A 16,371-nucleotide genomic window follows, 5' to 3' on the forward strand; every position below is an offset into this window, starting at 1 on the left:
AAATTGCACATTTAAGTAAATCAACAGACCCAGTGTTCAATAATATCAGCATTATATTATGATCTAAGTGCAGGTTGTAAGTCAACTGCGTAATTGACTTGATCTCTTGAATATCTGAAGGGGACGTTACTGAACACTGTAGAAAAAAGACACAAGAGCAGGACACATCTGGAGTGGGGCGTGGCCTAAGAAGAGTTGCATACTACGCTGCCTGGAGTCGAGACTATGACACAAGAGTTGATCAGCACAGCTGGAACCAACCATGTGACATTGTCACATGACAACGGCAGACGTGTCTGCAACCCGTCTTGTCCAATTACAGAAAACGATTTGTGAGATAACTTAACCATCCCATATGGCTGCTTGTGCACTTTTCCAACAAATGAGGACATTCTACATAAGAAAGTGGTTTCCTGTTGCTTTTAGTTAAGAATCTCCACTGCACCAGTTACCCAAAATACATTTCTGAATACAATATGACAGATACCCACATCACATTCACTATATCAAAGGGTAAACTTGTGACAATTTGAACGGAGTGAAATTTGGTCATATCTCATGGTAACATGCACATATTACTTGAAAATTTACTTGATAAGAGATGATGTAAATGAATTAAGTATGAAATTACTGATGTAAATCTGCAGACTTAGTATACTGTTGGGTATTGTTCCAAATACAGGATATTATTGGACTTGTAGCAACAACAATGATTCACACACTCAAATAGGAAATAATATTAGTGTATCCCTAATGTCTGTTGTAAACATGAGGTACCTCAAATTCTCAAGATACATGCAGACATATGGAATTCATGAATAAATTGAGGTGGAAGTCATTCTCATCAGCTACAAGTTCAGAATGAGCCAAAATACAATGGAAGTGCATGGTGGCAATTCAAAACGTCCATCATGACAAAGACATGGTGTACTGAGACATGGCTTAATAAACTGAGCGTATGTTCAGGTTGAGAATCTGTGCTCTGTTTCATAAAACTCTGAAAATATTACAATCACTAATAACTCTGTAACCAATGGTAACCACCAGTGATTTCTTGGCTGTGATTGGCTATGGAATAATGTTGCTATGATAGTTACCACTGATTTTCAGAGTTACCATTAACTGTAAAGTTATAATTTATGCCACGGAGCCCTGTTTGTGAGTGAAGTGTTGTGGTCCTCTTCATCGAACTTCTTGGTCAAGCCAGACAGAAAGGAAACTGGACCATGAATTAGTTGAGCATGAGGTAAAGAATACCACCTCTTATCGGACTCTCATCAGGGTGGGGTGTCATCATATTGTGAATTTTAATGCAATGCAGACTGTTTGTTAGGATGTCGCCTCTGAAAACGACATGGATTATGTACTGACACAACGGTGACATTTCGCAATCACACAAACTATTAGCCTCATGTTTGTTCTGCGTCATAGCCGTTTGTTTAGTGGAGCACCAGAATATCAACATGTACAACTACAACAAGAATGACAACCTCTTGGCACTTGGGATGTGTTGACTGAAACTAGAAGGCACAACATAAAAAGTCTTTCGTGACAGGGAATATCATGTCGCCAACAGAATCATATTTGCACATTATTCCATGCTCAAAGCCACGCAGGAGATTATATGGAAGAGCCTTCTATACATTGGAGGCTTGTTACTAGCACACGGCATTTTGTACTTGCTAGCATTAAACTGAATACACAGAGACTCTACATGCTCCTTTCAAGCAAAATCCACTTTTTGCCATGTACTCTTTGACTGAGCAGATGCGTATCAAATCAAGGCAAAACAAAAAGTATTAATGCAATTAAGAATGATGATGATTACTCTAGTACAGAAAGATGATAGAATAGAGGTCAGTACAGTACAAAAATCTTGACACAAAGACAACAGGGCTAGTTGCAGTCAAAACCTTTGTTCTACATACAGGAAACATTACTGTATTCTGTCAGGTTGATTTTGACAATGTGCAGTCAACGCTGCATAATCAGGACCACCACAAACTGCCTTTGTGGCTATACTTCAGCCACAACACCAAAATCAGAAGGCCAGGTAGAATCACAGAATCATGGTTATAGCAGAGTGTCTTTTTTTCCGAGCTTGGGTTTCTCACACAGTTTCATAGTTTCCGCTTTTCACGGATCGACGATGGTAGAGGCTAGGTTTCGTGGGCCTCGGCTGAATCGCGGTTCATTCCGGTCTGCGCACTCCCCTTCTGCTGCATACAGCTACGAGCCACCGATTCAAACAGCCTGTGAGTATCAAAGACACACATATGAACTTTGATTAGATCATTATGTCAGGTGAAATCTATGTACAATGAAATTAATTATCAAAACTTGCTGAAGCAACCAAAACTAGCCATTAGTGAAACGGAGCAAAGTTGCAATGATTGCCACTCCTCATCTAAGTACAGGTACTGTAAAACCAGAAATTTTCTCATGCATTTTAATTTTGTAAATTTTGCGAAGCCAAGATTCGCAATACTGAAATGCATGTGAAAGCTAGTTCCTGTCTACATTATTGTGCATTGGATGTCAGCAGCATATTTGCAAAAATTTCAAGCCACAAAGAAGGCCGTTGGCCAATTCACTAGTATGTCACGCCATAAATATTTCCTGCTTTATAGTAATACCTTACTACCTTACTCAATCAAAAAGCACTATTGCATCTCTTCAGTAGAGTGATTGAGCCCTGGGTATTTGAACATTATGCTGCATTTTGCAAAATTTTAATCGCCCCAATTTTTCACTAACTTAGAATTAAGGGTATATGGATGTCAGAAGTCAAAGTATACACAGGACACAGCAGAAAATTGTACATCGACAGTCACTGAATTAATAAATTTCATTTATCAGAGTAAATAATGTAGTATCTTTGCCTCAATGGTGAGAGAAAACTGTTGGACTTGCTTACTTCTTGATCTCTGGAGCACAGTGCACAAACTCGTGGCTCCAGAACTTGAAGTTGTGGTTGCGGATGAGCTCAATGAAGGTGATCAGCAGTCCCCAAGGATGCGGCCGGTTCACAATGAGGCGCTCCAACAACACACTGTAAACACAAGGTCAAACAAGTGTGGACCACTTTGTCATTAGTGCTCAACAAGACAGGACCAGAGCAGTTTAGAATGAAGCTTGGCAGTTATATTTCCTTTGACAGAAAATACAACAAGACTACAATAAACCCTGTATAATCTGGTAGTGAAATCACCATAAATTATTCCACACATAGGCAAAATATGTGAATAAATGAAAGAACAGCAATGTATCTTTGACTGAGATTCTCTCTTACTTAAGCTAGCAGGTCACGATACCTCTCGGGTCAAAATGCTTCTTCCTGAACTTTGTCCTCAAACCTATGAGACTGACTGACCAACTGCTAATCAGAGAATCATCATTCAAATTGACTAATTCCCTGCATAGTCTTATACGTTACTAAATGTATGATTGAACTATACACTGTGAAATTGACAATTGAATTTTTATCCCGAGATAAACGTATGCATCCTAAAATTAGGTAAGAAATTTGCATCATCAATTTGTCTCCTTAAAAAGTTTCATAAGATTCCAATTATTTATATTGAAAAGAGAAGATCATACATTAAAAACTGACATTTTGACCTCACAAGGCTACTCTAATCTGAAAATACTAATACAGTGATAATAACATGAAATAAATTTTACTGATCGACTTGTAGTAGTTCTTTAATTACATAAATGGAAATTAAAAAAAAAATGAATAACAAGATAATGCCTCAAGAGCCCATTGGTACAGAAGCATAAGAATTTCCTGAAAGTACTCAAAACAAAAGGGATCAGCTTTTTAAAAGCGATATTGTCTTCTTAACAAGGCAGTGACAGGCTTAATGTACTGGTTCAGAAAAGAAAAACATTACGGCAATTTCCCTCAATACTTGGTAGATTTTCTAATACCACTATCATGAAGGTCAGTGCATGCATTGGAATCAAGGAAGGGCTGCATTTCATTTGTAGCAGCCACTCCTCTGTGAAATGAGATTGTCCACTGACTGTCCACTGATTGTCCACTGACTGTCCACAACCACTGACCGTGTGATCTGTTCCTGGATAGCCTCTGTGTTGGCTTCAGCAAACAGGTAGAGCAAGGTGCAGCTGAAGTAGTGAGTGTGGCTGTTGGGATACCGCAGCTGGTTAGCGATGGCGTTCAGGAACAGGTAGCGACCTGGGGTGAGGTGGGGAAGGGACGAATGAGGGGTGAATGGTTTAGGATCTTGTGTCTGTGTATACATCTATAGGCAGATGGAGAACACAGCTCTAAGGAGAGGTACAGTCTTCACTAGTCTGTAAGAAACTCATCCAAGTGATTTTTAGAAATACTTTTACAAGACAGTAGCTAGTGGCATGGTACAAATATGAACAGCTGATGTACGACCAACTCACTCGTTAAACGCAAGCACAACACCATGTGGTCTGAATAATTTTAACTTTTTTTTTATTTCCTAAATCTAGACAACTATGTCTCACTTGACAAAACTCAAGAATGACCACAAGTTGATCAGAGTAACAAAGTCACATTGTGCTTCAAAAGCCTGCATGATGTTTTATGAACCACATGTATAAAACATATTGTAAAGCCATGTTATATTTCCAAACATTATGATAGGAGAAAATATTTATCTTAAGTTCAGCCAGGGCGTGGGATATTCTGACCACTGTTTCACTGAATATCTATGTCCTTGCATCATATGATTCGCCAAAGTATCAAAAAATATATGTATGTGATCATGATATGTTTATAACATGGATTTAAATCAGTAATGCAACATGTATGTTTTCTCTTATGAATACGGCAAATGACTCGGAGCAGAAGCAGGGAATCAGAAGCTCACCCTCTGTATCCAGGTCCACCACAAGGTTCTGGAAGATGTCCATGTGTGAGGAATGGGTGATGGTTCTCATAGAGGGCGTGCTTCCTTTGCTCTGGATGTAATTAATTGCCTGCATGCCCACGTAGAGGACCAGGGCGTTCATCAGCGACACGTTGTAGCGCTGGCCCGGCTCCTGGGAGACCTGGAGGTGACTGCGCAACTCCGACAGGAAGGTGACGGGGCTGCGGGTCTTGATGTACGAGTCAAGGTCCTGTGGAGGATAAGAACAGAGATAAACTCCCAGTTAGCATTGCTTACCATGCTTGATTTTAGTATTCAGCATTTTCTAGCATGGCTTTACCAAAGGAAATCTGGTTTCTGTCAATATATCTATCAAACACAGGGTTTGCTTTGTTTCCTCTGCATAAGGGCTTCATATCTTACTTTGTTGTGAATGAACCACTATTGATGTATTAGATCATAACAAGTCTTTCAGAACTCATGTATCACTTGTCCAAAACATAGCAGTTACAAGACAAGCACAGCGAAATCATGATCTCGCATGAACAGCTACGTAATCTTTAACACAAACCTCATACACCATTTCCCAAGAGATATTTTAGCTTCTTTCCACCTACATATCAAATGACCGAGACATTTCCTGTACTATAAGAACAACAAGAAAAGCATTGTATGCAGACAAAGGGATGCAAGACAGTGTGGCACTAAAGTCTCTGAAGTAGTGTGGGTCAAAGAAACAAAGACCAAACAAACAAAAAAACAAGTGGAGCTCAGTGACTGACCTTTTTGAAAGAAGCAGGCTGGATGACAGTGACATAGTTGGTGAGGATCCTGGGGTGATGAGCGATGTCTGCCAGCATGTCAACCTGAAACAAAATCATATGGTAACAGTTACTTCATGCTTCAGCATGATGTGTGACCCTGCATCCTCAAACCCCCCTAAAGTCACACCACACAATATGACAGTTGACTAAATTCACCTGGCTACGTAGACCCTTCACTTTAAAACCCCCCTCTCTACAGTAGCATTATTTTCTTACGATTTTTCTACATCGACACGTTACTTACTTTACTACTTACTTATTTCCCACAATTTATTTTGGTAGGATAGGAACATGTAGTCTTGATGAATTATATACCATTTTATGCTGAGAAACTCATACTTTAAAGCCTGCACATGAGTATTGAAAAAAAACATATATATATATCTGTTGACTTTTTGTCAGACTTTGTTATACAGGGTCACGAAAAAGGTTCGATTTGAGATAAAACATTCTGTACTTATAGAAGCTGTCTACAAAACAGTGAACATGATAATGCATTATCTTGTATCTGCACGTTAGCTGTCTGCTGAGATGATATGATTGTGACATACAGTTGTACATCTCCAAATTCACTATACTCTTATGTAAAATGATGTGTGTTAGGCATTGGTTTTATAATCTTGTTTTTACCATTCTGCCCAACATTATGCTATATCATTTTTTTAAATCCAGTCAAGAATGCATGGCAAATGTCGGCATTTAAACTGCAAATGCTGCCAGCTTACACTTTGATACAGCCACCATGAACTTAAAGAGAGTGGACAATGACATGAGACTTACCTTGAGGTTTGGGGTGAAAGGGTCTGGGAGGCGCATGTTGCGAGGGAACGCGCTGAGAATGAGGTTGCGCATTTGGATGCAGTTTGGAGGGATGACATCACAGAAGCCATAGTGGTAGTCACAGAGAAACTCTGGGTGGTCGTGGAGAAGGACCAGTAGCACCCTCAGCGTACCCTGCAAACAACAGAAGGGTAACAAACATAAAAATTACAGGGTAACACACAATTAAAGGTCCTGTTTACCTTTGGGAGCAGTGATTCAAAAAATGTTCAAGATATCACATTTCATGCATATGTGTAGGTCTGTTGTACCACAAAACATCCTATAATATATATTTTTTGCAATAAAGCCTAAAATATCAGTAGATATCAGTACTTTTCTCAATAAACCGTTACTGCAGACGGTTAAGTCTGGAAACATTTTTATTATAACAATTGTTCACATTTTGTAAAGTTAACAATACTCAACATCGATTTTACTGATTCAAATTTCTACAGTTTCTATCCCTAAGTCACATTTTAGAACTATTTTAAGGCAGTAATGCTAGGTTTTTGTTTCATCTACAAATGGTAAATGATACCTTTAAAGGGTAACAAACAGCACCTAAGCCTATTAACTGTATCACAACAATTAACCTCCAAGGACTATTACCTTCGGCTAAAGGTACCAGTTAGTGATAAGGTTAGAGCAAAGATTAAGGTAAGGGCTAGGGTTAGGGTCAGGATTAGCTTCAGGATTAGGATTACGGTTTGGGTTGGGGTAAGGTAAGGGTCTGGGGTAATTGTAAAGGGGGTAATTGTCCTAGAACCCCTATTACATCATCTGACCCAACACAATGTACCAACACAGAATCACTGTACATTGATTTCCCCATAATAAAGATATGGATATGAACATTTCTAGCTGGCAACGATTACTGGAGAATTATTTGTCACACACAATCGCTCATTTCATTCAATGGCAACAAAAATCTTTCCACTGTTCCATTCTCGGGTGAAATACCACTGAACCACATTTGTCTCATCTTGTAAAAACTGCAGGTTTTCCTTGTAAAAGCATGGTAACAATTAACTAATTGCAGGAAGCTGGGAAGTCCTTAATACCAAGGTAAAATGTGACAACATAGCATCTTCCTTTTCTCTCAACTGATGACACACATCCTTGCATCTATACCCAGTAGACAGGTTATCTTTGATCAATGACGCATGATCTAGCACAAAAGATTTAATCTAGAATTTGTGTCACAAGCAAGCAATCAGATGACTAATGGCTGAAGTCCCTTCTGCATGACTAGACAATGAGGATAGAGTGCCTCGCCCAGGGGGTGCAACCACTGCCGCCAGGGGGCTAGAACCAGGGACCTCATGGTTGATAGTCTGTGGTCTTATCAACTGAACCACAATAGCTTCTCATGGTTCATGTTTACCATTCTACATAAGACTTTCTAGATGTTACAGCTTCACGCGCATCTCAGTTTCAGATTGACATAATGTTTGCTGCTCTGGCTGATTTACAAACTTTAGAATCTTTACCTTGTATAGGAGTGCTAGGTGTTTAGGCAGTTCTGCATTCCGCATGAATGGCGTCAGGAACTGAAGAGACCAGTCAGAAGACCTGCATACATGGGCCATCCCTGTGGTAAGACAAACAATGAGCAGCATGGAAGACACCTTCTTATTTCACTGCACCTCAATACAATAATAAAGCATCAACATAGCAACAATAAAGCAGCAATATAACAACAATAAAGGAGCAACATACACAGTAAAATGTAGCAACACTGTAGCAGCAATATAGCAACATAATAACAACAAAGCAATAATACTGTATTCAACAATACATTGCAAAAAGTCAAAGCATGATTTATCTATTGTACAGGGAGACAAGGTTGCCATAATGATAGTGTGTGTGATTTTGGTTCAGTACAAGCTCAGCTGAGCAATGCTATCTCCTCTAATAAGAGGCAAAAACACTCTGCCCTCAGCCAACAAGTTGCAGTGGTGAGTCGTTTACTTTTCTGGTTCATAGCTGGATGCAACCCCTGGGAGGTCACACAACCTGCCAAGCTTTGCAGGTTTATCCCAGTTCAGTCTAGCATTCATCCTAGCTGACTCTCCTGTTACAAAGTTTTCAAACTGTCCATTAAAAACATCATCTTTTCTTTTCTTTTCTTTTTTTTTTGCCACCTCTGGTGTGTCTTTATACAGATAAGTCGGTCTATACTGTATGTCCCCAAAAAAATTACAACGGGAGCTCGGCAATGATATCTTTAAAAATAGTGAATCAATCTAAATACAAATTCAGGGTATGAAACTATAACTCATTGCCCACATCTTACAGAAAACCCCATTCGATTTGCTTCAGTGGTCAAAGAGAAATTAGGAATTTTGTAGAGGATGTCAGGAATCTCTTCCCTCCAAGTTTCGTCTATAGCATTCACGCGCAAGAGCATCGAGGTGCTAAACTTGGAAGAATCAGACTCATGACATGCTTTACAACAATCCTAATTTCTCTGTGGCCGCTTAACCAAATTGAATGGGATTTTCTGCAAAATAGAGCTAAGATGTTATATTTTAAGACCTTAAGTAGCACTTAGACAGTTTAATCATATTGGGTGTTATCAATGCAAAAATCTGATTGTAATATTTTTGGGGGACATACTGTATGATTACATTTCTGATTTGGTTAAACATTGTGAAGGTGTTAAGAGTAATGTTCAAGATTAAGAGACTGGGATCCTTTCTCACCTTCTGCTGAGGCAGCATGCTGAGCATCCTGGGAATGAAGATGCGATGAGAAATGAGCTCCAGCCAGGCATAGACGAACCCTGGTGCCTTAGATGGCCTCAACACATGGAGGACATTACTAGAGGACACAAAATATGACAATGACAGCATTACATCAAACTCTGAATGTTCTCTTGGGAAATCATTTAAATCTCTTTAAAAGCTGGTTTTCTTTCACGATCACATAAACTAATGACATCACATGCAGACCTCCCAACTTTTTAATTGAAAAATAGGGATGGTTTGGCTCATAAGTAGGAAAGAAAGAGCAGTGCCCTTAGGAGTGTGTAGTAAAATTCTCAAGAAAAATAAGAAACTCCTATTGAAACAAGAGCTGGGAATAGTCAAAATTCAGATTCTTTCCTTCAAATTCAGAATGGTGGGGAGGTCTACACATGGCATGATAGCAAGTACAACTCAGATATGATAAAGGGAGACCAAAAGTTTGACAATCATATTACACATAATTTTTATGTTCTAACAATGATCTCAAAATTATTTTATCCACATTAGTGATTTCAGCTTGTCTTGAATTTAACTTTCATTCACTAATCAAGAATGTATGGTTGATATTCATATTCTTTCAGCAGAATTTATATGTGCCTATGAGCAACTTATCACCATATAAATGCATTTATCTAGGGCATTTATGCTCAAACAGCTTTGGAAAGACAACAAGAATGATAAGTGACAGCAACAAAATCTTGACTATTATGATTAAAAGGATTAGAACACTTGCTGTCGGGTGGAAGCTCGGTGGTTTAGTGGAGATGATGCCTATCCGGAGATCAGGAGGTCGTAGGTTCAAATCCTGCTCGAGTATGTACGCCCATGACTTCTTTTATCATAGTTACTACTAAAACACTCATCAATTCAGTGCTTATTTACGTCGATGTAGGGTAATTTGTCAATCAGTTGCAATGAAAACATCTCGACGGAAGAATTTCATGAATTTGGAAAATCTTGACTTGAGGTCACTCACCAGAATGCCGACATGACCTGGAAGTTGATTGCCTCAAGGATCTGCTCCGGGGATACGGTGGTAGGGAAGCTGGTGGAACTCAGTCTGTCGCACCTCATGGTCCTGGAGTAGGACTCCTGCCACGATGCCTAGCACCTAGAGTCAGGGAAGGAAAGTATCCTTATTATTATACCAACCAAAGGACTCCATGATCATTATATACCACCACTACTAATTAGCCACATCATTTGTCATTTTACCTTTTATGATATTGGACCAGGGCCCACTTGCATCAGACTATGGTAACTTTGCAATCAACGGTAATTACGATAGCATCACTAAAGAGTACCAATGTGTGATGTCATAGCCATTCATCGCCACGGAAACTGGTTCTAAACAACCTCATCAGGCCGTAGTAGGTGCGCACCTGGTTCCCCCCCCCCCCCCCCCCCCCCCCCCAAGCTATGATTAAGGACTGTGACATCATCAGTTCGGTACAATATTCCGTAGCCAAACAAAGCCAAGAAATCAGATTATTTACCATTGACCGCAGTGTTTTCATTTATCATAACGTTACCACAGTGTTATGCAATGGGGTCCATGTGTGCATTTTTTGGTATATTGCACCTACACATTTAAACCTTAAGCCACTAAGAAGTTTCTTTGTGAGTCAACCTTCACTCACTGAAGTAAAGTAGTGAATTTCACAAGATTTTGTCTGGGTCTTGATGGATCAATTGTGAATGGAGATAAACTTGCAGTGTAGAATGATACAGTGATGATGACTCAGGCATAGTAACACACATATTCTCACACAGAGCACCTCATCGCTACACTGAGCAACACTCGTATCAGGGCAATTACCAACCCCCTCCCCCTCCCGGGGGGGCAATTACCCCAAGGTTAAAATACTGGTTAGTGGTGAGGTTAGAGTAAAGATTAGGGTTAGGGTTAGGTTTACGGTTAGAAGTTTGGGTTAGGGTTAGGATTAAGTTCACGATTAGGATTAGGATTAGGGCTTGGGGAAGGGTCCGGTGTAATTGCCCAGGGGGTAATTGCCCTAGACCCAGCAACACTAATGATTTTATGACACACCCACCTTGTTGAGTAGGTTGATCTTAGTTACTGGGTTCGTGGCATCGCCAGAGTGCTTCACAAGAAGGGCAATGAGTCTGACGAAGGCATCCACGGTCTGGAAACACTTGGCCCTGTTTAAGGCCTGACTGTGTACCTGTTCCCCTAGAGCCCGGTAGCACACATCCACACAGAGCTCGATGGAGAGCCGGAAGAATCGTGTTATGAGGTCATCTGTCTTTAGGATGCCTTGTTGGTGCATCTGGAATGGGACGAATAAAAATCAAGTATAACTTCAATTCCTCTGGACAAAATGAAAAGTTTTTGAAGCGCTCTCATTTGGTCTTTCCTATCTTTCTTCACTCAATCATATACTTTCAACATTCCACTCTGAATTCATTGAATGTTTGATGACTAATACTGCACAAGCTAACAGTTTTGAGGTGGTGTTATTTTTTGCCAATCTCGCAAATCATCTTTGAATGATAAAAGTAATAGTGCAAACAAATTTTTTTCATAAAAAGAAAATAATACTGAGCCAGGACTGGATCACATGTAAATAGTGCACTGTGTAGACCATGACATAGTGGTATCTGAGGCATAATGACACACTAGTACAGTAGTATTTTGAATGCAGAACTTGCTACCAGTTTATGTACAGGGAATCTCAGGGAGTAAAAAACATTCAGCGATGGTATTTTCACTTGTTACTCATTCTTATATATTTCATGAAAGGTGAAGTAACGATTACTAGACCCTCAAAACCACAAAATTAACAACACACGAAATTATGCTACAAGAGGTAATTTGCAAAAATATCTGTAGCACAAGTCTCAGTTTGTTCAGTATACAGACTAGATGCTCATGCTGTCAGTGAATGTATCTGTTTAAATTTTCTCACCTGATTGACAAATGCAGAGAATGCCTTGGTGCTGTCCTTGCCTCCAGCCGGTGAGTAGTACATGTTAACCCACTCCCTCAGGAGGTACCGGTACTCCGTCTTCTCCCTCAGACCTGGGGGGTCGTCAAACTCCCTCGCCTGGGAGATGCCCGAGTGCATCATAGAGGTGGGACCCCCGGGGGCTTTGTCCAGGAAGGCGGGGCCGTGGTTCTGTCTAACAAGCTCAATCAGCTGAGGAAGGCTGGTGTGATACAAGTTATTTGAACATTATTATCCTCAGAATAAAGCAGACTCGCAGGTGCACAGCTCTGTGATTACACTTCCAAACAACTATCTACCAAGAAAGACAAAGAAATGCTTGCAATTAACTCTCTGTGTGCCACAGTGTTAATCCCATGTGCCACATTATTCTGAGACTGCCATGCAAGAGCACTTTTGTAGAAGAGAATGTTTTTCAAAGCCATGTTAAAAGCTGAACCTTAATCATGCACATGGTTTGGTGACAAGCAAAGGTTGCTAGGACCTGTTTCATGAAAAGGCAAACAATATTCATTATTGTTACGTCATCTCTAATTACTTGCATGCACTTGGCATGTGTGGTGGACATGGTAACAGAATGCAGAACTTCCTACTTATCAAAAACTCTGTGAAGTGGATTTTGTCATCACATTACAAGAAACTTTCAATTTGTGGACCTCCCTGGAATGACACTTGTCATGAAATTTTACTGCAACCACCGAATGGACTACCAGGTGAGATATTACTATCATCGACATCAAGTACACATTATCACTTCAATAACATTCCACACACACACCAAAGGTCGATAGTCCCACCTGTGTGTGCCTCACTGCATTTGATAGTTCCTGTGAATTGGAATCATGGTGTCTGGTACAAGTATAAGGGGACACCTGGATCAGAAAACTTTTCCTTTAAAGGACAAGTTCACCTTCATAAACATAAGGATTGAAAAAATGCAACAATATTAGTAGAACACATCAGTGAAAGTTTGAGGAAAATTGCACAATCGATGCAAAAGTTATGAATTTTTTGAATTTTTGTGTTGGAACCGCTGGATGAGGAGACTACTACAGCTTGTGAGTCATATGCGTACAACAGTATAAAGAAAATGTAAAAGAAAATTCAACATATTTTCACTTTTTTGGCATAATAAAAGTGCACTTGACTTGCCTCTTTCTAAAGGCAGAGGGAATAATATTACCCATAACATTTGTCGGTAACGAGTCAAGGGAATGTGTACTTTTTTTCAAAAGATGGAATTTTGTGAAATTCTCTTTATATTTTCCTTATATTGTTGTACGCATGTGACATCTAAGTTATTCACACACTGCAGTAGTCTTCTCATCCAGCGGGTACTGCACAAAAACTTCAAAAATTCATAACTTTTGAACGGATTGTCTGATTTTCCTCAAACTTTCAATGATGTGTTCTACTAATATTGCTACATTCTCTCAATCCTTATGTTTATGAAGGTGAACTTGTCCTTTAACTACCCAAAGGTATCACTGTCGAAAGAACCCGAAAGGCATTGGAAATAGTATGTCTATCCAGCCTCCTCAACATCGAGACTGAAGCAGAACGTGAAGACGACCACATCGAGAAAGACCCAAGTGCCATATACCCTGAACTCAATCCAGGGATAGTCCGCTATTTTGTGCTTACCAATACCTGCATTGTACCCGAAAAGGACAATGACCATCACTCTACTGCTAGCGAACAGTCTCTACACAATAACTCAAATCATTCGCCAGAAAATTGCCTTCGTCAACTTTGCGCCCTTCCCCGTGACTCTTCAGGCCATCTCTGTATGAAGTGCAAAAGTTTGCCGCGAAGAGTGGACAACCTGACAATGGAATTGCGAAAAGTACGGCATGCCATTGATGCCTTGTTATAGACACCCCCAGAGTGGGTTCTGGACCAGAGTAGGTCCTGAGCCAGGGTGGGTCCTGGGCCAGAGTGATAATAGGCTAGGGTGGATTCCAGACCAGAGTGGGCACTAAACCAGGGTGGGCACTAGGCCAGACTGAGTCCCAGACCAGAGTGGGTTCCAAACCAGAGTGGGTCCCCAGGTCAGAGTGGACACAAGGCTAAAGTGGGTATTTGGGAAAGTTACTACGCCAGAGTGGACACTAGGCCAGAATGACTTATACTCACCCATCTGGTGGTGAGGGGCTCTGGGTGGCTATGCGGGCAAGCACATGGAGAGTGTTGTAGAGGTCAGCCTCATTAAGGACATTACTCTGTTTCTCATCAATCAGGAAGCGCTTGACCACATTCATGGCGAAGGCCACAGCAGTGTAGTTTAGACCATTCTCCATCGACTGGGGAGAGAGGGACAAGTGATTTGTTAATGTTTGACAACACTGCATGTGCCCACACTTCAACTTGCATCATACAAAGTACATATTTATCTTATACTACAGATATTTCATCTATCTTACAAGTGCAGATGTTTAAGTGATTTGAAAACAATGGTCTGATTTATCTATCAACTTGGACAAACCTCAATTTTTTATATTCAGAAATATCCATACCCACACAATGGACTCGATACTCTTTCACCTAACAATCATCTTACTTTTCAGATATTTTGGGACTCACTGAACGAAATAGATGTAAGAGACTACTAACAAATAATCATGTATTTTGTTGCCCACCATTCAAGGACCACATTTGACATAAATGGTAATAAATTACATTTTCTATAGGGAGTTCCCGGACCATGGCTTGGCATATCAGCATGAAGCCACACTGAGATTACATCTATACAGATACTAAAGTAAAGAAGTTACAGAGAGAGGTTCTGTACATTTCACATGCACACAACATCAGGGTAAATAACCGCAAGTAAACATCCCCCTCCCCTTTTCTCAAGTGTATTGTTGCTGCTTCAATTGGAAAAGAACCTCCAACACTACAACCCAAAACTAGATCCATTAGTCCATTGACATACTATAAAACCATACAAAAATTGGAGCCATACATACATAAATGTTGTGAGGTAGAAACAGATATAGCAGGGTGAGCTCACCGTTGCAATGTGCAGGTCAAAGGTCTGAAGGTTGAGAAGATGAGTTCTCAGAAGCTGTTCTATTGCATCCAGGTTGTGTTTCCTCTCACTGCTGGTCTCGCACACAACTCTAGTGAAATAAAAAACAGGTGGTAGTAGCTTTATTGAGAGTACTTGAAGAAAAAAAAGTATGAGAAAATCTGAAACTTCCAAAAACAAAGTCTAAAGTACAGTAAACTCAACATTTCAATACATTTGAACTGAAAATAAAAAAACCCTGAAAAGTGGGTTTATTGCAGTTTAGGGCGGTTTAGGGCAGAGTAAAAAAGTCTGAAATCAAATTAAACTATCACATCCCTGATAAAGAAAAATAGAATCATCATGATTCTTTGGCAAATAATTCCAGTGAAATTGTAAGACTGGTGGTTGTAAGGATCATACCATAAACTTACAGGATACAATGCTGGTAGGATTTAAATACAAAAACAAAAACAAAACACAGGTGGCAAATTCTCCCTATCGCATATAGCTCTACGAATCTGAACGCGTGTGGCGCTCTAATTTTTTTACCTTTAATTCTTGGGATATAAACTTCCAGTTATGAACGCGCGATGTGTAAATGTACGTTTTTATGCACAACGAACGCTGAAGTAGTAGTATTCACAGATCGTATCAAATTCTGTCTTATAATCTGTCAATTAATAGAGTTATTTTCTAATCTGTAACTTTACATTTGACTGACGGTAAACAATGACATTTCTATAAATCACATGACAGTCCTCAGACGTATTGTCACGTAACTTCGAACTACCTTTGAGATGAGGTTTATGATTTGAGCTTGACATGAAACAAACCCGGGAACAATTTTTAGGTCTCTACAAACTTGAACGCGGGCGACTATGATAGAGCATAGCTCGTACAGTTTCAGATTTTGAAATACCCACATTAGACCCAACACTGTTAGCTTCTTTTAGGTTATTCCTCCCACGCACTTTTATACTCACTTGAATCATCAATCATCTTTTAAGAGAAATAAACCCCACCATCAAGGCAATTTTTAGTTTTTCATTTTTCGCGATATTTTTTTAATTGCCTACAGGCATTGTCAAAAGTATAAAACATAGGCCTACATGGAACTATCGAGAA

The 16,371-nt window shown here is 39.8% G+C and overlaps 1 protein-coding gene across 1 annotated transcript; it reads right to left on the minus strand.

The window, feature by feature from the left end:
* Positions 1-2,093: 2,093 nt before the first annotated feature.
* LOC139726545 (CCR4-NOT transcription complex subunit 1-like) lies at positions 2,094-15,353 on the minus strand. Its single transcript, XM_071637532.1, is given in 15 exon segments — positions 2,094-2,253; positions 2,918-3,052; positions 4,069-4,201; positions 4,869-5,118; positions 5,651-5,734; positions 6,473-6,646; positions 8,005-8,066; positions 8,069-8,105; positions 9,220-9,337; positions 10,241-10,291; positions 10,293-10,375; positions 11,319-11,555; positions 12,195-12,435; positions 14,370-14,536; positions 15,247-15,353. Coding segments are annotated over 14 exon segments (1,863 nt in total). The 5' UTR covers positions 14,534-14,536; positions 15,247-15,353; the 3' UTR covers positions 2,094-2,159.
* Positions 15,354-16,371: the final 1,018 nt, after the last annotated feature.

This window comes from Diadema antillarum, unplaced genomic scaffold (assembly GCF_040938485.1).
Source record: "Diadema antillarum isolate AM-2024a unplaced genomic scaffold, OU_Dant_1.0 scf00000017, whole genome shotgun sequence".
NCBI lineage: Eukaryota > Metazoa > Echinodermata > Echinoidea > Diadematoida > Diadematidae > Diadema > Diadema antillarum.